This window comes from Scyliorhinus canicula, chromosome 5 (assembly GCF_902713615.1).
Source record: "Scyliorhinus canicula chromosome 5, sScyCan1.1, whole genome shotgun sequence".
NCBI lineage: Eukaryota > Metazoa > Chordata > Chondrichthyes > Carcharhiniformes > Scyliorhinidae > Scyliorhinus > Scyliorhinus canicula.
In genome coordinates this window covers 8,453,245-8,477,393 of record NC_052150.1, presented here as the reverse complement: position 1 = coordinate 8,477,393, position 24,149 = coordinate 8,453,245, and the positions used below count along the sequence as shown (strand labels likewise).

At 50.1% G+C, this 24,149-nt stretch overlaps 1 protein-coding gene across 1 annotated transcript in view; it reads right to left on the bottom strand.

The window, feature by feature from the left end:
* gad3 (glutamate decarboxylase 3) overlaps window positions 1-24,149 on the bottom strand; it is a 77,952-nt gene that overhangs the window by 7,405 nt on the left and 46,398 nt on the right. Inside the window, exons 9-12 of the mRNA XM_038796529.1 lie at window positions 12,055-12,171; window positions 6,605-6,669; window positions 6,418-6,496; window positions 2,215-2,364 (exon numbers count right to left, since the gene is read on the bottom strand). Of these exons, the coding sequence (XP_038652457.1) occupies window positions 2,215-2,364; window positions 6,418-6,496; window positions 6,605-6,669; window positions 12,055-12,171 (411 nt within the window). The remainder of the gene's footprint in view (window positions 1-2,214; window positions 2,365-6,417; window positions 6,497-6,604; window positions 6,670-12,054; window positions 12,172-24,149) is intronic.

Genomic DNA, 24,149 nt, shown 5'->3' with positions numbered 1-24,149 from the left:
GGGGGGGGGGGGGGGGGTGGTGAGTCCCGCTTCTCATCTGGTTCACGAACGCACTTTAGGGAGGGAAATCGGCCTTCCTTAACCTGGTCTGGCCCACATGTGACTCAGGACCCAGAGTATGTGTTTGATTCTTGCCTGCCCTCCAACTGAGCAAGCTATTCAGTTCCAGGGCAATTAGGGTTGAGCAAAACTGCCAGCGACGTCCACATCCCATGAAAGAATAATTTTTAAAAAATGATTGTGTGTGTCGCCGTTGTTCAGGATTCCCCTTTATAATTTAATTTTTGGCTTTACAATTGGCTTCAGCTCTGTAATGCTTTAAATTATTTCCTCCTCTTTGTTTTCTGCTTAACTTCTAAAATACTTTTGAATCCTGGGCACTTGGAACGGCTCAGAATTTCCCACTGAGGTTATTCAGTTCACACCGTGAGGATATGGTGGCCCACATGTGACCCCTGACCCGCAGCAATGCGGACGACCCTTAACTGCTCTCTGAAATGGCTGAGCGAGCCACTCAATGCAAGGGCATTGACGGATGGGCGACACACGCTGAGCTGGCCAGTGACCTGGCTACTTTAGAATCCTGAAAGGTTACGCTGATTGGGTTTGATGAAATTGGAGTGGTCGGAGGCTCAGGTGGGACATATATACTGACATGGGGCTGTTGGACAGAATGGCCTATACATTCTAATTCTATATAAATATTCCAAATCATGAGTGATGGTCATCGATAAGGTTACCTTCAACATTTTTTTTGAAACGTTGACATTTTCAAAAGTAAGAATATACAACTTTGACATCTTTTTGTGACCAAATCAAATGTACCTGTTTGACCAAACCGATTTAAATAACGATGTGATTCACCATTAGGATATTAAAATGGACCTGCACTTTGTGCATGTTCTGAGTTTAGTCCCTTGTCTTTGCACCTCTGTTTCAAAATGTATTGAGTGGTGCCAATGTGGATCCCACGGAGAAACATTTTCTACTTCCTGTAAATCATTAACTATGCACAGAATGATTTGGTCTCAGAAATTTGGAGTCTTGTTGAAGTAACTTGGCGACGATACCGAATGGGGTGGCAGAGCCAGTAAAGGCGAAGGACCGAACAGAAATGCAGGAAGGTGTAAAAGGAATTGGAGAGCAGTTGGGTAAATGACAAATTAAATTCAACCCAGCAAAGTATGAGGTGATTTATTTTTGGGCGGTAAAATGGGGAGAGGCAAGAACCAGATCGGGCAGATGAGCAACAGGATCTGGGGTTACCAATAGAGAAATCACTAAATGTGACGTCGATAAGACAATAAATAATGCAAAATGCTGGGGTTGGTTTCTCGAGGAATAGAAGCAGGGAGGTCACACCAAATGTGTTTAGAACCTTGGTCAAGCGACACTTGGAGTGTCAAGTATAGTTTTGGTTTCCATATTATAAAAAGGGTGTTGGAACACTGGAGGAAACTAATGATTGCCGGCTATGTGGAAAGATTGAAAAGACGGGGGCTCACTTTTCCGGGAAAGGGTAAAGGCCTGACAAAAGTCTTTATAATTCTGAAAAGGTTTTTAGTGGTGTCGATATAGAGAGACTGCTTCACCTATGGGTGAATCTAGAACAAAGGGAAATAAACAGAAGATAGTCAGTAACAGATCAAAGAAAGCGTTTGAGAGGAATTTCTTTACGTTGAGAATGATGCAAATGTGTAACTTGCTGCTGCAAGATTGTAGCAGGGAAGTTTGATAAAATAAATAAATAATCTTTATTGTCATAAGTAGTCTTACATTAACATTGCAATGAAGTTACCGTGAAAAGCCCCTCATCGCCACATTCCGGTGCCTGTTCGGGTACACAGTGGGAGAATTCAGAATTCTCAGCTGGTACGGGAATTGAACCCACGCTACTGGACTTGTTCTGCATCACAAACCAGTTGTCTAGGCCACTGAGCTAAACCGGCTTCCTAATGTGCAGATGAGCGGAGGGTTGATGCATTGATGAGGAAAAGACAATGTAATATTAGCGAAGGTTGTAAAGAGGTAATTTGTCTAGAGTATCAACAGCAGCAGTGATCAGTTGGGCTGAATGGCTTGTTTCTGCACTGCAGATTTTGCATATACCTAAGACAATTGTTGGATAAATTAGAATAATAAGTGTTCACATGCTATCATCACATAATATGGTTTCAGGGTTAATTATCTTCACTTTCACCCAGTCTTCATTACCTTTGCTTTCCACATCAACCAGAATTTGAAGACATCGACGTGACGACCACACTGAATTGTTTTATCTCCTGTATCATAGGACACATTATACGGCTTGTCATTCTGAAACAGGTACTGTGCACACATTTTATTGCAGTTCAGGAGCAAACCCTATCAAAGATCAGAATAGTTGATAAAAGACCAAGGCAATATTTTATTTAACACAAAGCTAACATTTGCTATATGCTCCATTTTATGTCACAGTTAAATATCCTTTATGTGATATAGAGTAGACAGCTTAAGTTCTGTTTGTCTGGATATGTCCACTATTATTTATTGCCCTGAAGCTTCCTTCTGTTGTGGGGTAGGTTAGGATCTATAATTATACGCCTTTGAAGGAGGGGTGGATAAGATTGCTGCATTGCACACACTTCCTGATTTCTCGTAATCTTTTCTGTCATCATCTGGGTGTCAAAGAAACACATTTACTGAAAGTGAAAGCCCTTGGAAAGCTTCAGTATTATCCACAATTCATTAAACTCACAATAGCTGCTAATCTTGATGGACGGGCTGCTTGAAGAGGCACTGCACCTCTGTGTGACATTATCATAAATGTGAGAGCTGCAAGGGTTAATAAAATGTCTAAATCAACCACTGGAGGGAGCTAGATGTACAAGTATATAAGCAACTGATGCCTTCTGGGTGAGAGGTTGAGGAGAAAGCTAGAGAACAGACTGAAGGAAAGATAGTGTGAGTGAGAGCAGATCATAGTTAATGTAATAGTGTAGAGATTAGGAGTAGATGAATGTAGGTTATATGTCTATTATCAACTGTGTATTATCTAGGAATAAGTGTCAAATCCAAATTAGTAAAGTTAATAAACTTATAGCTTTGTTCAATTTAAAGCTATTTGTGGTCTTTGTGAACACTACGCCAACCATCCTAAAATTAGCAACACAAAGATCACTCTATCTCCTGTCACCATGGGATGGCACATGTTGATTTGGAAGTCAGAAATACCCCGGGCCACTTTCGTTCCCTCTAGGGTTGTGTTGTCTCACAATCAGGGTCTCAGCATACCAACAGTAGAAAACTTCTTGGCCTTTTGAATAAGGTCAAGTGTGTGATCAGGTAATGCCTGTTCCTGACAACTTGGGTCCCTTTTGTGGGGACCACAAATTGGATTCAAATTAAATTTGAATTGGTTTTTGGAGCAAGCAAGGAGATGGATGAGGGGTTTGTCCTGTCCACTTTACGCATTGGGTTTTGTAACTCTGATATCACTCTCCTCTTCAGTACATACAAATTCCCATCGCAAAGTCGTGTACAGTCTACAAATTCACCTTCTGAAAAGCTGACTGATCCAAAGAGGATGGTTGGAAATAAAACGATGATTATGAACATGACATTCTCATCTTATTCTGCTTTTTGAATTTACCTGTTGTTGACTAGAGTTTCAGAATGTCAGCAAACAATTCTGCTAGGCGGGGCCTGATGGATCCTGGAGGTGAGTGTCTTCACACCAACATCCAGGATACAGTGTACCAGCCTAAATGAGGAATCTCCGCAATTGGGCACTACCCACCCGACCTTCCCCACGAGGCTTGCAATTCACCCCCCCCCCCCCCCCCCCCCCCCCCCCCCCACCCCTCCAAGGCCTTTGATTCTGTCCCACCAAGAGCTCAAATCTAACACTCCTAGGCTTCAACTTGAAGCCCAGGTCTTTGATCCTTCCTCGAATGAGACACCAGACCTCCCTCTCGGGCCTACGATTTTTCCTTGCTTTCCAGCTAGACCTCCAGTTAAAATACCAGCTAAAGGGGCGTCCCACGCCCCCCCCCTCCCCCCCCCCCCCCCCCCCTCCCCGCCCAGCCGCATTCCAGCCTCAAGCCTCCAATTTCCTCACACCTCCAGGCCTCTGGTCCATCCGCCATGACCCTGGTATTGGCAGCCCGCATTGGTTTGCAACCTCCCCCACAGTCATTATCCCTTTTGAGTTCAAACGCTAACCCCTCTCCCACAGCCCCGTCACGACACCCTGGGTTTGCGCACAGTCAATTCCAGCCCCACTTGACCAGGAGTCGCAACGCAGGTGAAATGAGATTTTACTTAAAATACCCAAGGTCCTTGGTTGATCTCAATAAACTGCAGTCACCTGGTTTGTAACATTACCACAATTAATATTTTATTATGTATAATAAAATGGACAGAAAAATATAACTGACTATCTAATAGCACTTTCCCAAACTTCCCTTTCTAACTTGCCCCACTCTATTCACACACACACACACACACACACACACACACAACACAGAGGGGAAATGGTGGTGGAAAGGAAAAAGAAATAAAAGATCTTTGAAATGCTGGAATGACTTCTCCGGGGGGTCGGAGAATCGCCCGGGGCCAGCGTCAATCCCGCCCCCGCCGTGTCCCGAATTCTCCCCCCCCCCCGAGATTCGGCGGGGATGGGAATCGCGCCGCGCCAGTCAGCGGGCCCCCCGCGGCGATTCTCTGGCCCGCGATGGGCCGAAGTCCCGCCGCTGACAGGCCTCTCCCGCCGGCGTGGATTAAACCACCTACCTGACCGTCGGGATTGGCGGCACGGGTGGGCTCCGGGGTCCTGGGCGGGGCGCGGGGCGATCTGACCCCGGGGGGTTCCCCCACGGTGGCCTGGCCCACGATCGGGGCCCCCGATAGGCGGGCGGGCCTGTGCCGTGGGGGCACTCTTTTTCTTCCACCTCCCCCATGGTCTTCACCATGGCAGAGGCAGAAGAGACCCCCTGCCCTGCGCATGCGTCGGTATGACGCCAGCGGCCGCTGATGCTCCGGCGCATGCGTGGACTTACGCCGGCCGGCCAAGTCCTTTCGGCCCCAGCTGGCGTGGCGCCAAAGGCCGTTCATGCCAGCCGACGCAGTGGGAACCACTCCGGCGTGGGCCTAGCCCCTCAATGTGAGGGCTTGGCCCCTAAAGGTGCGGAGAATTCCGCACCTTTGGGGCGGCCCGACGCCGGAGTGGTTCACGCCACTCCAACAGGCCGGGACCCCCCTCCCCGCCTGGTAGGGGAGAACGGCCAATGTCTTTTTTAAGTTCAGGCTTTCGTTTTGGTACTTCTTCCTTCTAGGCTAGAGGTGGGTTTCTCTGGCAAGGTTGTCCACTTTCCCTGCAGACTTAGCATCATTTCAGATTCACAACAAAGGGTGTGCCAGGCACTCACTGCTTTCAGAACAACAGAGCAGTTCTTTCACTTCAGCAAGCACGGGAGAGAGAGAGAGAGAGTTCCTTTCACTTCCAAGGTTTAAACACTTCTGCCAAGTTCTCTCAGAAAGGATCACACAGGAACCAATCACTGACCATTGTCAGGCAGAACACTATCCCTGGCCAACCCACCGGTTGCCAGTTAACCAATCGAGCTGACTCCCTCCTAACCTGGTTCCTGAGATCCACTCAGTGTCGAAGAGTCTGGCTTCTCCTTTCTCAAACACAAAACCTTGGGAACCCAGTGATCTGGCAAGCAGACTGTTTCAACGGAACCTTCTGCTTAAAGGCCCATGGACCAAAAATATTAAAATAAAATAAAAGAAATGCGAACAAAGGAAATAAACAGAAAGGACTCTGACCCCCCCCAGACATTTCAGAGATCAGCTCATTGCCAAACACTGCACCCAGGCCAATACACCCGCTACTGCCACGGATTTACCTCACCATGAGACTATCACTGACTGGTTCCCTGGAATGCATCCTGTCCATCAGGCTTGTATCTGGGCAGAGAGCCGATCAATGACATCTTGCACACATGATGTGCCTGTGATGGACTCCTGAGTTCTTGATAACTTTCTCATCCCTCCTCCCACTCCTGGCAGCTCAGGTGCACAAAAGTCTAGGCCTAAATATTTTTTCTACTCCCACCCTCGCATCCCACCCCCCACCACAACCACTCTTGTTGATTTTAGTAACAACATCCCCCCCCCCCCCCCGCCCACCCCAAGTCCCCATTGTAATGCGCGGTTTCAAACAAAGCCAACAAACTCCCAGGAGCCTGATGTTCTTCACTGGCCTCTCTATGGTAACGCCTTGTGACCAATCAGAGTTGACTTGCCAACCAATCAGCACCATTTGGTCCTGTGGAATAAATTGCTGTGGCGGTTTGAAATTTGGCATTCTTGCATTTGTCCTGCTTATCAGCAAGGTTCAAGTTCTGTGCGGCCAAGTGACTATTTAAATACCTTTTCATGGATGAGAATTGCAGAACACTGCAGGGGAACACCCATCATCTTGTGCGGATTCCAAGTTACAGAGTTGGCCCTAGAACACAGAACAGTCTTACAACAGCAGGAAAAATAAAACTGTCGCACATATATTTTATATTCATAATGATTTTTCATGGGCGCTGCAAAATGAGCAGAACTTTACCTTTCAACACCACTTAACTTATGACGATGCTTCTGTGACATTAATAAGCCACCACCCCAAGCTGCCTGTTCAAAAAAATAACAAAGAATAATTGAATATGAAAAGACAACGTGTTTCTCACGTAAAGCAATAGGGACATTGTTCTCCCTGAAGCTGTTATGGATTTTAAGCTCATACTTAGAAAGCTAGGTCAGTGTACAAATAATGCAAAGAGCCCAGGCTAACATTCTGAGGACATTTCATAGAATTTACAGTGCAGAAGGAGGTCATTCGCCCCATCGAGTCTGCACCGGCCCTTGGAAAGAGCACCCTACCCAAGGTCAACACCTCCACCCTATCCCAATAACCCAGTAACCCCACCCAACACTAAGGGCAATTTTGAACACTAAGGGCAATTTAGCATGGCCAATCCACCCAACCCGCACATCTTTGGACTGTGGGAGGAAACCGGAGCACCCGGAGGAAACCCACGCAGACACGGGGAGGATGTGCAGACTCCGCACAGACAGTGACCCAAGCCGGGAATCGAACCTGGGACCCTGGAGCTGTGATGGAATTGTGCTATCCACAATGCTACCGTGCTGCCCATGACATGGCAGCTGGTGGAATTTAAAGTCAATTCATGGGGCAGCCCGGTGGTTAGCACTACTGCCTCACAGTGCCAGGGACCCGGGTTCAATTACAACCTCGGGTGACTGACTGTGTGGAGTTTGCACTTTCTCCACGTGTCTGCGGGGGTTTCTGCCGGTGGGGGAGTGGGTCGAGGTAGGGTGCTCTTTCATAGAACCAGTGCAGACATGATGGGCCGAATGGCCTCCTTCTGCACTGTGGGGATTGCATGAACTCTATGGAATTTGGAATTGAAATCTCTCAGTGATGGTAAACCTGAAACTATCACTGATAGTTCACAAGGAATAAAGAACTGTCGTTATGATCTGAGATCGGAAACGACCGTTCTGATTTCCTTGGAGAGAAGAAGGCTGAGAAGTTGGGAGGAGAGACTTGACAGAAATATTCGGGATCCTGAGGGTAAATAGCGAGAAGCTGTTCCCCTTCCAGAGTATATCAAGAACGAGAGGGCACAGAAAATAATGGGCACAAGTGACGTGAGGAAAAATATTTCCATTCGGAGGGTGGTTGGAGTCTGAGAACGAACTTCCTGAGAGGGTGATGGAGGCAGGTTTGATCGAGGTGTTGAAAAGGGAATTGGATTGTTATCCGAAAAGAGGGAATGTGCAAGGTTACGGGGATAAGGCAGGGGAGGGGGGAAAGGTAGAATACTCTTTCAGCGAGTTAGTGTAGGCTGGATGGGCCAAATGGCCTCTTTCTGCCCTGTAAAGATGCTGTGAAAACCCATCAAGATCATTGGCACTTTAGGGAAGGAAATCTGCTGTCCTTACCCAGCTTGGTACACTTGTGATCCCAGATCCACAAGTAATATGGTTGGCTCTTCACTGCCTGCAGAACTAGCCTGGCATGCCCCTTCGTTCCAGGACAATAGGATATGGGCAAGAAAATGCTGGCGTTGCCAGCGATGCCTATATCCCCTGGAAGAATATTTAAAAAAGCTAAAAAAAAATTACACACAGCGTTTTCACTTTTGAAAGTATCACCTGAAAAGAACTTTAGCCGGGCTCCCAAAGGGAGTCACACATTGTAGCAAAGGGTCCTGAAGCAAAAGCAGTCACTTATTACAGCACACCTATTTGAGTCTTTAGTCAAAGGTCATAAACGTTGGCACCCCCTTACCTCTGCAACAGAGGTTTGTGGAGCCGGAGTCCGGTTCAGACACTATTTTAACCCCTGGGCTGGTGATTGGCGAGGTCGAGTGGAAACCCTGCCGCAGGAAGATTTCCACCTTTCACAGCCTCAGAATTTACAGCCGATGAAACAACGCAGTCAATGTCGTTGCAACGTAGAAAACGTGGCGAGCAATCAGGACACAGCAAGCTCCCACAAACAGCAATGTGATGATGATCTGTTTTTACTGATATTGATTGAGGGATAACTATTGGTCCGGACAGCAGGAATACACCCCCCCCTCCCCCACCCCACCCCCGCCACCTCCCTCCCCACCTGCCTTCTTTCACAACCGTTTCTTGGGGCCTTTCATACTTACCCATGAGGCCTTGGTTCAACATCCCATCCTGGAAGTAAAACATTGTTTTGTATGGATCTTGCCGACGGGAGGGTCCAGTTTAGTTTGTGCAGAATCCTACCACCTCTCCAGGGAATGTAGCAAAAAACATCACCTGGAATGACCTCTCCTGACCTTGCTTGGCTTTTCCTGAGGTACTAGCTTCCGCTGTCTGTCCGCTGTCTTACGTTCAAATCAATTTGCTGTCGGCTTCTAATTATTATCCTGCGACGCTTCATATTTTAAATGCAAAAGAACCCCAGCCTATTGATTCAGTGGATAACTGTGTCACAAATTGTGATACTAACCCAGGCAGCTCAGGAAGATCCCAGCTTCATCCAGGGGCAGTGTGGATTTAATAGAGGAATGGCAATTTGATTGCCGCAATTGGAGCAGTCTGATAATGCAGAATAAATTGCTTGAGGTTCCCTTTTCTGGTCGCAATCAATAACGTTTGTTGAAAAGTGCAAGAGGATGGAACTGGGTTCCAATGAGCCAATCTTGATTGCCAATAGTTGCCGTCTCTTGCGGACGTAACCATTAACGTGCATGCTCGCGCACACGGCTGCAATCACAGTCGGTGTTACAACTGGATGGGAAGATCTCAGAATAGAATCCATAGAATCTCTACAGTGCAGAAGGAGGCCACTCGGCCCATCGAGCCTGCACCGACCCTCTGAAAGAGCACCCTATCTATGCCCACTCCTCCGCCCTATCCACGTAACCCTATCTAATCTGCATATCTTTGGACTGTGGGAGGAAACTGGTGCACCTGGAGGAATCCCACGCAAAGTGCTTTTTGCTCTGAATCAGAGGAATTGAAACCATTTATCTCCTTTGGATGTGGTGAGGAGCTGTCAATCATAGCAAGTGTTTATACTCATTGTGGCCAGCATCAAAGCAGGGTACTTGAGATGCATTCATGTGTGAAGGGAAAGATAGATAAACAATCCACTAGGCACCTGTCTCCAGAGTAATAAAACTGTCCATCGCTGATGAATGAAATGTATTGCTCTGTGAAATTGAAAGGGAGTTTTGCACTTCAAAGGCTGAGAAGGGATTTGAGGCCATTTGAAATGTACTTGACATTTGAGGAAGTCTCCGGCACTGCTGCTTTAAACACCTTTGTCTGAGGCAGCTGATATTAGGGAAAGGTAAGTGAAAATGCAGTGATTTTTCCCTGTACTCCCTGGATTGTTATTCAGTTCACAGGCAGGGGTGACTGATGGGCGTGTGTGATGGTGTCTGTGATGGAGGTGACTGACGGAGTGACGGATGGGGGTGACTGATGGGCATATATGATGGTGTCGCTGATGGGGGTGACTAATGGAGGGTCTGATAGGAGTGACTGCTGGGTAGGTTAGTGGGGCGGTAGGTTCATGATAATGGTTCATTATCATATGGACGTCCTGTGGTGGGGGGTGACCCGTTAATCCCGTGCACCTCCTTGTCAGCGGGGGTGGGGGGCAGGATTAGCATTGTGGGCAGGAGGGGGCCCTCCACTGGACTTTTGGATCGGGCCGCCCGCTCAAAATGGAAACCCAGTGAGCTCTCCACCATGCATGGATTTCCATGGTAAAGGAGAGAGTTACACCTGGGCCCTGCTCCCAGCACCAGCGGAGACCGGTCCCGATTCTCCGCAGCTGGGAGCACTTAGGCTCTAGAGTGGAGAATCCCAGTCTAGGTTTCCAGCACCTGTTTTCTTAACCATTACTATATAGTATGGCTTTTCTTCTAGCAAGGCTGAGAGATATGTTCCCTCTTCAGCCTTCTGAAACCAACTGCTTTGAGCAGATCTGAGAGAATTGCCTTCTCTCTCACTGTCTATCTCCAACTGCAATAAAATTGGCTAAACTAAAACTTAAAATCTTCTTTCCTTACAAGGCCCCAACTGCTAAGCAATCACTGCTGGTTTATTCGAAAGGGAAAATGCTGGGAAATCTCAGCAAGTCTGGCAGCGTCTGTGGGGAGAGACAAAGCTTTGGCAAAGAGTCATCGGACTCGAAACGTTAGCTCTTTTCTCTTCCCACAGATGCTGCCAGACTTGCTGAGATTTTCCAGCATTTTCCCTTTCATTTCAGATTCCAGCATCCGCAGTAATTTGCTTTTCTACTGCTGGTTTATTTACTCTTCATGCCTTACCCCCTCTCTAAGCACAATAGAATCACTGTTGGAATTGAAACCAACCCTCACACATACTGTTGTCCAGCATGAATCTAATTATAGGTTTTACCCTTCCATACACAGAAACATTAAATTAAACCCACTTAAAATTATACCTGATTTCTAATGTTTAACAATACAAATATAAATATACTTTTGTTTTCCTAACAACACATACTTTCATACACACACAGACAGACATACAAACACACGTAACATATAAACACACAAAGCCACACACACACACACACATACAGAAACACACACACCACACACTCACATACACTCACACAAAAAAACACACACACTTACACACACCGCACACTCATATACACACTCAGACACACAGCAACACACACACACGTGCCAGCTGTGGTTCACAGACAAACACACACACATACACACAAACACAGACATATACTCACAAATATACATACACGAAGAGACACACACATACACACACACAGAAACACACACACACACACTCATATAGACACACAAAGGGACACAGACACACATGGCAGCTGTGGCTCACTGTGTTGCACTCGCTCCGCGGTTGTGAGATCAAGTCTCATACCATGGCTCGCTAATGTTACAACACCGTACTACAGGGGTGCTGCACGGCTGGAGTGCTTTCTTTTGAATGAGATGCTAAACTGAGACCCTGCCTGCCTTGTAAGCTGGATACAGAAGATTACATGGCATCATTTCACTGGAATCCAATAGATATCCCTCAATCAACTTCAAACATAATCTGTTTATTATCACACTGCTAGTTACGGGCGCTTGCTGTGAGCGGACTGAGTGCTGTGTTTCCTACAACAGTAACTGGGCCAAGTGATTTAACTGCTGCTCCTATTTCGCATGTTCCTGCTTACTCTTCAGTGGCTGTAAAACACTTTGTGACCAGCTGTGGTTGAGAAAGGCGCTATACAAAAGCAGGTCTTTCTGTCTATTCGGGGGAAATGGCTGCCGGCGGGGAATGCGGTCAAGCCGTGTGGAGCATCCGCTGTGAGTCATTGCTTTCTGTTTGCATTCCAATGGAAGAACCCTTCTGCGGTCTCCTCTCCACATTCACAACAAATTAACTATTCAGTTAAATCTTTGAACGTGGGTGTGGTTAATCCGACTGTATTTGAAAGATCCTTACGTCAACATGCATCCAGAGGTTGTGCTTTTCACAAATGTCTGCGATATCATTGAAAGGATCAAAGGCTCCAAACACGGTGGTTCCAGCTGTAGCATTGACATACAAAGGAACAAAACCCTGGAAAGAAAACCTATTATTAGCTCCGTGCTTTATGTACAAGTTACAGAGAACTTTTTGTGAAATAGCTGAAAGAAGTTTTTTGTTGTGAATTTTTGATCGGATTTTCATTTTACGCTCATTTCTAATTGTTGCGTGTATCATTATTAAAGTAACTAGACGGATTTGTTGTTCCCAAAAATTGGTACAAGTCCCAATTTCGGTGACCAAATATCCTGGGCCTCAAGGGTCAGCTGAAAAACACATCCAACACTAAAACAGGCACTTTCCCCATGTAAATGAAGGGCCCAACACTTGTTTTAGGGCCTCCCCGCCCCACCTCCCCCCTCCAGAAATTGGATATCCCGGAGAGAGTAGATAACTGTCCAGAGCCGCAGCCGCCATCAAAATGGCAAAGTTGCTTTTTTTTAACCTTTTAGAAAACATTGCGATGTAGCCAACAGCGCTCACTCAATTTCACCATATCCTGATTGCATGCTCACGACCCCCCTTCCCCCCACCTCCCCCGCCCTAGCGCTCCAGACACCCTCCTGGGCCTTAACTTTTGGACTGTTGGTGCTGAGACCAATGATCCGAAACTCTTTCACTCAAATGGGTGAGTCGCCCCTGAAAAAAGTACAGCTCAGGCGATTTGCTTGTTCCATGGAGGCCCGAGGCTTAGCTGCAGGCAGGAACCAGGCCTCCAGGTTTGCAAATTTGCTCCGCATGACCACGTCAAGCCACCTCTCCCTCTCTCTCCACCCCCCCCCCCCCCACCCCCCCCACCCCCCGGCACCCATCCCGCCAACCCCCAAAATTAAATTTTGTTACCTCCACATGCTTTCAGTAAAAGGAACTAAAACTGCAAACCCTAATTAAGTGGAATACATTTGTCAGAAAATGGTCGGTCGGCCTGGTGCAAAGGTTAAGTTGGAATCTCCTGACTTGCAGCCGAACCGAAGTAAGGCGATACCCGAGGTGTTTGCTGACTAAGGATAATGCAATACCAATAAATCCCTGCCTCACCCGATGCAAAAATATAACCAAACATGATAAACACATCGAAAAATGGCCATAGTTGTGCTTTGCGTTAAGTCTCTAATTCTTGCATGTCCAGAAAGAAAATTTCTATTTTCTTAAAGTTTGTGTTGTAAAAAAAACGTAGGAAAAGTCAATTAATTTTGCTCCAAGTGCACTGAGATGTAACGGTTCTCATTTTTCTAGAATCCTGAAGGGACTACAATGCCCGACATTGCTCAATGAAATGGGACTTTTAAGGCAAAGGGCAGTGAGATCGTTTGGTGCGACTTATAATCTCCGGTGTCCAGCGAAGTGGGAGGTGGCCTCATTGAGAAGCATAGGATTCTCCGAGGGCTTGGCAGGGTTAATGCCGAGTCGAACCCCTGGCTGACAAATCTGGAACACGAGCACATAATCTTTGCATAAGGGGTCGGCCATTTAGAACTGAGATGAGGAGAAAGTTTCTCAGACCATAGTTTGGCCAAAGGTGTAGGTTTTACGCGTCAGGGGCGGGGGGGGGGGGGGGGGGGGGAGAGAAGAGGCATAGTGAGATGAAGAGATTCATGAGGAAATTCCAAAGCTGGCGGCCTTGTCAACTGAAAGCACGGCTGCCAATGGTGGAGTGGTTAAAACTGCGGATGTTCTGTAGACCAGAATTCAACAAGCGCACATTTCTTGGGAGAATTGTGGGGCTTAGCAGAGGTGACAGAGAGGGCATGAGGCCATGAGGCGATTTGGAAACAAGGGTGACAATTCCCATCCTAGCCACCGTCTCAAAAAAGAGACAGGTCCATAATCTCATTGCATGTTTTTGGGACCTTGATGTGTATGGAACCACCATCCTGTTAACACTTCAAAATAGTTCATTGTATTTGAATTACTTTGATGTCATTCTAAGAATGCAGGTAAACAGCTGTATAAAGTATAAATACAATGTTTTCTTTGTATGTTATTGTGAGTAGTCTGCCTTTGTCACTGCCTGCCTTTAATTCATCTGTTGATGTAAACAACACGAACATTGGTAAATTTTCAGTAACCATGCTGCATTCCTGGCAACTGCTGTTTGATAAAGTCACAATTCAAAGACTTAGTAGTCATTCCGTCACCAGAAAAATAATGAGCTTCTGTGTTGCACTGCACCTGTGTGAATTGTAAAATTGTCAAAATGTCAACAATTTTCTCAACCAAGAATAATAGAAAGTAAAAGAATTATTCAGACAGTGAAACTGCGTGGGAAATGTCTTTTCTAATTTTTTCTGGGTGTTGTATTATTGCAGCCTCTGAGTAGACCTTACAGATACTTATCGGTTGCACGGAACGATCAGACTGTCCTTTGCCAAAAGTCTGCACTGCACCTTTGCTGCTATTATCCTGCTTTGTATGCTATTTACTGTAATATCTCACATGCCATCAAATGCGTTCTCATGTCATTGCTGAAGACAGCACGGTAGCATTATGGATAGCACAATTGCTTCATAGCTCCAGGGTCTCAGGTTCGATTCCGGCTTGGGTCACTGTCTGAGCGGAGTCTGCACATCCTCCCTGTGTGTGCGTGGGTTTCCTCCGGGTGCTCCGGTTTCCTCCCACAGTCCAAAAATGTGCAGGTTAGGTGGATTGGCCAGGCTAAATTGCCCTTAGTGTCCAAAATTGCCCTTCGTGTTGGGTGGGGTTACTGGGTTATGGGATAGGGTGGAGGTGTTGACCTTGGGTAGGGTGCTCTTTCCAAGAGCCAGTGCAGACTCGATGGGCCGAATGGCCTCCTTCTGCACTGTAAATTCTATAATTCTATGACAGGGAGCATCTAGAAGGACAAGGCATTATGGTAAATAAACAAGTTGGTTTGTTTTACATAAAATACAGACGCTGATAGAATACATTTTTCACAACAATGGCCAATAATTTCCCATTACTTCTTGCTCTATTTCTTTGTTTCTGCAAAGAGAAAAGATGTGGAGCTGCCCACACTCTGGATTCTAGTAAAACACAATGAGAGGTTTATTAAGGGTGTTGCTCAATACAATCAACATGGTGATCTTCTCAAAGACCACACAAACACTGAAGATGTCACCACACATCACAGTGGCGCAGAACCACAAAGAATGTATTCCCAGATACACATCACCCCTCCCTCTTTACTTCATTGGTACAACGACAACAATTAACATATATACACAATCAGTTTCCTGATAACTTATTCTGGTAACTGTCGCGATAGGCTTTGAAACGTTCTCAGAAACAGAATCTGTACTCGTCACTGTCTTTGGTCTCTGTTCAAATGTATAGCTCTCCAGATGCTCTAAAGGTAAAGACACCTTGAGAAGTTTCTCACTATGTGCAGCAAGTAAGAAATGAGCATGTCATCACCAAACTCTGTTATCGTCCCTCTGAAGGGTGTATGATATTGGACCTGTCTTTGCTAGGATCACAGATGGCACCCATTTCTTGTTGGTGGTGTACTTCCTAAGTCACCCCCTGGGCGGGATTCTCCCGCAACTGGCCGGATGGCCCGACGCCGGCGCCAAGAGCAGCACGAACCACTCCGGTGTCGGGCTGCCCGGAAGTTGCGGAATCCTCCGCACATCCGGAGGCTAGGCCGGTGCTGTAGGGGTTAGCGCCGTGTCAACCGACGCTGAAGGGCCGGCGTGGGCCGGCGTGAGTTGGCGCATGCGCAGAACCGCTGGCGTGTTTCCTGCTCATGCGCAGGGGGTTTCTTCACCGTGGCGGCCATGGCGGAGCCCTACAGAGGCCGGCGCGAAGGGAAAGAGTGCCCCCACGGCATAGGCCCACCCACAGATCGGTGGGCCCCGATTGCGGGCCAGGCCACTGTCCGGATCCTCCCCCCCCCCCCCCGAGGACTCCGGTAGATGGACTACCAGCCAGGTCCCGCCATGATGGACCATGTCCATTTCACGCTGGCGGGACTGGCCTAAATCGGGCGGCTGCTCAGCCCATTAGGGACCGGAGAATTGCCGGGGGGGTACGCTGCCAACGGCCCTCGACTGCCGCGCCGTGAACCCCACCCAAAAACCAGCGCCGGAGAATTTGCCAGCCGGCGTCGAAGTGGCGGGGCGGGATTCACTCATTGAAAAAGAGCAGGCGCAGATGTTATTTCAAAAGGAAGTGTTCCTAACAAAACAAATCTTTGTGCTTCACGATGGTGAGTAGTGACTATGATTTGGCATCCACATTCATCTACAGATCTGCTGTTGAAAGATCAATTTGACTGAATTTCTGTCCTCCACAAAGTCCAGCAAAAAAATTTCAATCAGCAGCAGTGGATAATGATTTACGCACAAAACTGGGTTACTAGTAGTTTTAAAATCTCCATAAATTCTCACTGGGCTATCCTGTTTTAATACAGGAATGACTGGCGTCGCCCAATCACTTGTAGCAACAGATTCAATGACTTCTGTACTGACTAATATTTCCAGTATTTCTTTAACTTTAGGCTTTATGGCACATGTCACAGCCCCAGCTTTGAGACATTGGGGGCGAGATTCTCCGGACTCACGACGGGTCGGAGAATAGCGGGCGTCGGAAATTTTTACGGCGACGCTGTTCCGACGCCCTCCCGCTATTCTCCGAACCCCGCAAATTGTCGGAGTCGCGTTTCCCGACAAACGCCTCCTTCCCGCCCCTGACACGACCAGAATCGCCACTGTGAGCCCCCCCGCTATTCACCGGCCCGGATGGGCCGAAGTCCCGACGTCATGGCGCCCTGTTTGGACGTCGTGAAACACACCTGCTTTTTAAATTCGTCAACCAGTCGGCCTGGCTGACGACTGCTTGGAGGAGGTCAGGGCACCACTCTGCGCACCGCTCAGCGCACCGCTCAGCGCACCGCTCGAGTCTGGCCACAACGGGGAAGGCATCCCTGGGAACGGGAGGGGGTCCAGAACGGGGGCGGTGGGGGGGACGGAGGGGGCAGTGGGGGAGACGGAGGGGGCAGTGGGGGAGACGGAGGGGGCAGTGGGGGAGACGGAGGATGCAGTGGGGGAGATGGAGGGGGCAGTGGGGGAGACGGAGGAGGCAGTGGGGGAGACGGAGGGGGCAGTGGGGGAGACGGGGGAGGCAGTGGGGGGCGACGGAGGGGGGGGGGGTTTAGGTAGAGAGTGAGCCGTCCAACCCCGTAACAAAATGTCTGCCACCATGCCATGGTGTGCAGGTGACGAGGACACGGCCGCTGGTTCCCCTGTGGCTTCCGGCCACAGGCCACTGACGCACCCGTGAGGAGGACATAGTTTACTGGCCGTTGGATGCAGGAAGTGACCAGGGGTTAGGCTGACCGCGTGTCAGCAGCGCGACCAGGCCACCGGGACACACAGGTATCCCGTGGCAGGAGGCTGCCGAGGTGTCGACTAACGTCCGTCTAACATGTCCCGTTTCTCCGCCCCCCACCACCCTTCTGTAGGTTAGCACGATGCATGGGAACAGAACGGCTATGTTCTGCGCAGTGGTTGGGGCCGCTCTACTGGATTTGGAGATGCAGCAGCATCCACACCCACAACCCGCAGTGGCTGCAGGGCCAGCTGCAGCAGCAGAGGGAAGGGCCGAGGAGTTGCCAGTCGTCGAGCAGCATGGGGGGGGGGAGGAGGAGGAGGAGGAGGAAGAGGAAGAGGAGAGAGTGAGGGTGCAGCCACGGCGTCAGAGGCGACGACCAAAGCCGAGGGTGTACCGTGTCCGGGTCTCTTTCCTAACAATGCCGGACATCACCTGCAGGAGAAGACTCCGGCTGAGTAGGCAGACGGTGATACATATCTGCGAACTCCTGTCGCACCTCGCCCCACGTGGAACGGGGGGAGGACACGCGATCCCGGTAGCCATCAAGGTGACGGTCGCTCTGAACTTCTATGCTACCGGCTCCTTCCAGTCTCCGAGCGGGGACGTCTCTGGGATCTCCCAGTCATCGGTGCACAGGTGCATCCGGGATGTGACCGACGCCCTCTATGCCATCGCCGATCGCTACATCACCTTTCCCGAGGACCGAGCAAGTCAAGACTCACGAGCCCGTGGATTTGCCAGTGTGGCCGGGATACCGAGGGTTCAGGGGTCAATCGACTGTGTTCACGTCCCCATGCGCCCGCCTGCTGTGGACAGGGACGTGTTCACAAACAGGAGGGGGACATACTCCATTAATGTCCAGGTGGTATGCGACCCCCACATGAGGTTCATGAACGTCTGTGCAAGGTTCCCAGGGAGTGTGCATGACTCCTACATACTAGCGCAGTCGTTCATCCCTGCGATGTTTGAGGGACGTCCCCCCCGGCTGAGGGGCTGGTTGCTAGGTGACAGGGGTTATCCGCTGAGGTCTTGGCTGATGACGCCGATACGGAGGCCTCAGACCAATGCGGAAACACGATACAACGAGGCCCATGCAGCAACCAGGGGTGTGGTGGAGCGCTGCCTTGGCCTCCTGAAGATGAGATTCAGGTGCCTGGACCGCTCCGGAGGGGCCCTGCAGTACCAGGCCGACAGGGTCGCTCGCATTGTAGTGGTCTGCTGTGCGCTGCACAACATCGCGATGCAGAGGGGAGATGACCTGTTGCAGGAGGCGGAGGGAGAAGCTAGTGGCAGTGGTGCCAGCACAGAGGAGGAGGAGGAGGAGGAGGAGGAGGAGGAGGAGGAGGAGGAGGACGCTGGCGGAGTGGCGGGCGCAGCACGCAGACACGACCCAGGTGCTGGTGATGTCCAGGAGGCGGCACGACGGACCCGGCAAGGACGGCGGGCACGCGATGCCATGGTGGCAGCACGGTTCACGCATCGCATGTGACGTCCCCGATGAACACCAAACCACCACCTGCATCGCTAGTCATGCAGAGGGTCACCACACAACTGCCACCACCAAACCCCCCCACCCCCTCAGTGTACACTGCTCCACTTCGACATGACGCTTATCACTGGGTCCAGACGGAATGGCACAACATTGATGGCTGTGTCAGCGGGTGTGATCAGTGCCATGTGGAATGATGACAGCCCGCTCTGCGAAGAGCTGTGAGCTCAGATTCGTTAGAGAGAGTCTGACCCATGGCAATAGCTGAACCATCCACCTTGGTGGCCGCTGAGTTCGTCACTGACACTCCATCACGTGCCCGCGTGGGCTAGCTGTGGGAGGGGGGTAGGGGCAGGGACTGCACACCCGGCACCGAGGTTTCACCACCCGCCACCCCCAGCGACACTCGGTCACCATCACGATTCCTGTGGCTGTGGAACAATCACACGGTATTACAAGTAAGGTGGAACAGTGTGTTTAATATTAACAATTATTTACAGGTGCCCTACCCCTACAACTAAACTGGGCCCTTCACCCGTGCCAACTTACTCAGTGTCTATCTTAGTTGCCTTACGGGCCCTACCACTACGTCTAAGTGAATCCCCAGATGATACAGCAGGAGTGGAGGAGGATTGCTGCGAATCGCCCCCCTCGACTCGTTTCTCCTTGGCCAAGCGTTTCCTGGGGCGACCCGGCCTTGATGGGCCAGGCTGCTCTGCGGGCGTCTCGGGTGACATTATGCCACCCTGCTCTGCCTGCTGCCCACCCGATGCACCAGGGATGGGACGGGGGGAGGCCGAGAATTCCGGGACGTCCCGTGATGGAGTTAATGGGACGGGCCCCGAAACCTCCTCCTCCCTCGGGGAGCCCGGTGGCCCCCGGGCCTCACTTTGGGACAGAGGTGCGAGCGGGGAGGTTCCCCGTCGCACCACCGACACCTGGCGCTGCCAGTCCTGGAGGCCTGCAACGGTATCCACCAGGATCCGAAGGTTTGCAGAGACGGAGTCCAGGGAGTTAGACATTCCCGCCAGGGACTGTGCGATCTCAACCTGATTGTGCACGACGCCATCCAGCACATGTGTCAGGCGGTTGATGCTCTCGGCGACTGACTGCTGCGACTGGCCAATGACCTGCTGAGACTCGGCCATGGCCCGCAGGGCGCCGGCAATGTCGGTTTGGCTCTGGCACATTGCTGCCTGTGAGAGGGCAACCCTGTCCAGGGCCGAGGATGACGCGTGCACATTAATCCCAACGTCTTGCATAACCTGACCCATTGCCTCCACCGCGGATGCCACCCGTGCGGTGTCGGACTGGGTCTCTGCCATGAGCGGCACCACTCCCTGCTCTTGGACGCGGATCGACTCCTCTAACAGCGTCTGCAGAGTCTGGAAGGAAGCCCTCATCCCGTCATTGTTTCCCTGGGTTTCCTGAGGCATCGGCTGTGCGGGTGGGTTGAGAAACTCCAGGAACTCCGAAAACGTCTGGGAGCCAGCTGCATCCTGGGCCTGGTCTGGCCTCCGCGAGTCCGGGCCCTCTGTTGCTCCGACCTCCACCTGCTGTACCTGCTCAGCTGTGATGTGCCAACCAGACTGTGCCCCAGGAGACTCATCACTAAATAGGCCCGCCGGGGTGTGTGTCTCTGGGATGATGGAAGTGGTGGGAGAAAGCAGTGCCGCAAGCCCGACGCTCTCAATGGTTAGGTCCTCGTCCAGGGTGTGGGGCCGCTCAGCGACAGGAGGGTTGTCCCTGGCCATTTCTGGTGGTGGTGGTGGACCTCGAACCCTCTGTGCGTCCTGGTCCGCAGATTGGGTTGGGGCAGATAGGGCTGCCCGCTGATCGGGCACCCTCTGTTGTGAGGCCCCGGCTGAGGTGGCGGCAGATTCGTGTCTCCGTCTGCAGCCAGACGGCCCTGGTCGTTCGGCATCACGTCCTAGGGAAGAGAATGAGACGGGTTATTTCGATTTGCTCGGCAGGCCGCTGGACGGTCCCAGTGGGCAGGGTGTGTGAAGGGACAGAGGATGGGGAGGTGTCCCAGTGGGCAGGGTGTGTGAAGGGACAGAGGATGGGGGGGGGGAGGGTGTTTGTCAGGGAGGGTTGTCTCACTTGCTGCAGTTCCGCCAACCTCGCATTGCGCGATATCGCGGGTGGCAGACCCCCCAACAAGGTCCAGTGCCCTCTGTTCAAAGGTGCTGAGGGGGTGCATGTTGGGCGAACCCCCTCCAGTCTTGTGCCGCTCACGGTGGTTATGACCGGCCTTGGCCTGTTGGGGGAGGAAACATAGGTAGATCATTACAAAACGGTAGGTCTCAGAAGTCCGTTCTGATACTGGCACAGTTTGGGGGGGGGGCAAGTTGTCATCAGATGATTGCATCTCTCCTCGGGGCCAGAGCGCTGGGTCTGTGACAACTTTGTGAACCACCCTCAAATAACTCTGCCCCAATCCCTCTCCCCCCCCCCCCGGGCAGTTAAGGGGGAGGGATGGTTGTGACTAGGGGGCACCCTCATGGCACTTACCCTGGCAGACCTGGTGAGGTCATGTAGCTTCTTTCGGCACTGCTCTGCTGAGCGAGGGGTCTGCCCCACAGCACTGACGGCAGCAGCCACGTCACGCCAGGCCTGGCGTACCGTGCTGGCAGGTTGGCGATGCCCTCTCCGCGGGCGGATGATGCCCCTCCTCTGCTCCACGGCATCGAGCAGCGCCTCGACGTCTGCATCAATAAAGCGAGGTGCAGCTCGCCTAGGCTCCGACATCCTGCCCGACAGATTCTGTGGTCGCCCGCGCCTTTTTACGGCGTCGGGCGGCGTCACATGGGCGGGTTCGTGTCGTCGTCGCGTTCCGTCGTCATCACGCACGTAATTGACGCGGCCGCGCTGCTAGCCCATTTCCAGGAAGTGAATCGGTCGGGAAATGAAGCCTTCGCGACCGTCGTAAAACGGTCCCGATTTTTACGACCGTTTGCCGACTTTCCGCGGGTGCGGAGAATTTCGCCCTGGGTGTGTTGCCTGGCTTGATTTTTAGGTGTACTTCAACTCCAGTCACAGAGCCTAGTGAACCTTCAAACTCCTCCTTGTACTTCTTCAGAGGTTGATGCAAGTTGCTCTTTGAATCCACAAATTGATTTACTGATTCTCGGTTCAGCCTAATCTTCAGCAACCATGCTCTGCCAAATCGTGCAGGAAAGCTTCTATGGACAATGTGAAGAGGTAACTTTGTATGTGCCCATTTGCTCCTACTTTCACCATAATGCATTCATTCAATGGTACAGCCGCTTCAGTGTATGCCCTTAGGATCACATTTGATGGTTTGAAAGGCAGATGCTTCAGCCTCTGATGATAAATTGTCTTGCATTGACAAGACACCTAGCTTAATTTCTTTCTGTAGCTCGGTTCCGCTGTCTTTTGAGTAATCATGAGCTTCATCCACTAATTTGAAGACAAGACAAGATTGTTTACTTATGTTGTTCTTCTTGCACTTTCTTGGTGTAGAAGAGGTTTTCTGAGCCCAACACACTTTGACAACGTGGCCCTCTTATCACAGTTCATCCAAGTATTTGATTTGCTTCATAATTCCCTCACCGAGTATCCAATCTGTGTACAACATGACAAGATTGCACCTTTACAGCCTTGTTCTTTGAGGTATCCATTTTGCGGAGCTTCGCTCCAGTCCCTATCTGCAAAGTTTCTCTCGTTCCAAATTCCATAAATGTGGCAACTTCCACAGCATCTTTCAGAGTTACATCTCTTACAGCAAGCAACTTCCTCTGAATAGCTTAACTGCGGAGTCCACACACCAGCCTGTCTCAAAGTGTATCATCAAATGTTGAACCAAATTCACGACATCGAGCTAATCTTCTTAAAGACACTATAAAGTGTAAAAGAAAATGTTCACCTTCTTCCTGACGATGGTGGTCGAATCGGAACCTTTCTGTAATCAATCGTGTTTCAGGAGAGAAATTTCCCTCAAAAACTTTCATCAACTCACTGAAGGAGCTGTCTCCTGGTTTTGCCGGGTGAACAAGATTCTGTAGCGTTTTTGTTTTTGTTTCCCTTTTACCCGTGGGCAGCACGGTAGCACAAGTGGATAGCACTATGGCTTCACAGCGTCGGGGTCCCAGGTTCGATTCCCCACTGGGTCACAGTCTGTGCAGAGTCTGCACGTTCTCCCCGTGTGTGCGTGTGTTTCCTCCGGGTGCTCCGGTTTCCTCCCACAGTCGAAAGATTTTCAGGTGAGGAGGGTTGGCCATGCTAAATTTCCCTTAGTGTCCAAAAATGGTTAGGAGGGGTTATTGGGTTACTGGGTAGGGTGAAAGTGAGGGCTTAAGTGGGTTGGTGCAAACTCGATGGGCCGAATGGCCTCCTTCTGCACTGTATGTTCTACGTTCTAGTTCGACTTTTTGCCCGAGCAGTGGCCTGTGCAGAGAAGGCAGACGTTGAGATCCCCATTCCTCGCCGTCCGTGTGGCTTCGTCACTTGTGCGGACCCTACAGCTCAGACCCCACTCACTTCAACACATGCAAGCCTTCCCTGACTTCTCAATCAGAGTTGCTTTCTAAATTTGTTTTAAACCTTCACATTGGTGGCAGTGCTTCGCCCGAAGTCTGCGTGCGTGTGACTCCATTCCCCAGAATCTAGCGTGGATCTCGATGCTGTTAGTTGATAAAAATCTTCTTCACAGTGATTTTCTTTCTGCCACTATCCTCATGGCCAATTTTACCTCCCGTTATATTTCTTTGTTGCCGCAATAAGAAAGTTATGGAGGTAAAACACGATGAGAGGTGTATTAAGAGATGTTGCTCGTGCAATCAAGGTAGTCATCTGCCCAAAGTCCGCGCAGATACTCTGCCGACGTCACTTCACATCACATGACACTGAACCAGCAAGACTGCATTCTCAAACCCATAATACTCCTCAGAACGGCAAAAGTGCATCATTCTCAATGAAAATCTAGTTTCAAATTAGCTATCCCTCAAGTAGCTGGCTCAGTCTTCTCTCTTATAGACCATGCACTCATATAATAAAACAGGAATCTTTGTCCAGAGGGTGAGAGTGAAAGAGAGCAATCCCTCTATCTCATTTAGATTTTCAAATCACGGTAGCACGGTGGCTAGCACTGTTGCTTCACAGCGCCAGGGTCCCAGGTTCGATTCCCGGCTTGGGCCACTACCTGTGTGGAGTTTGCAAGTTTGCCCCGTGTCTGCGTGGGTTTCCT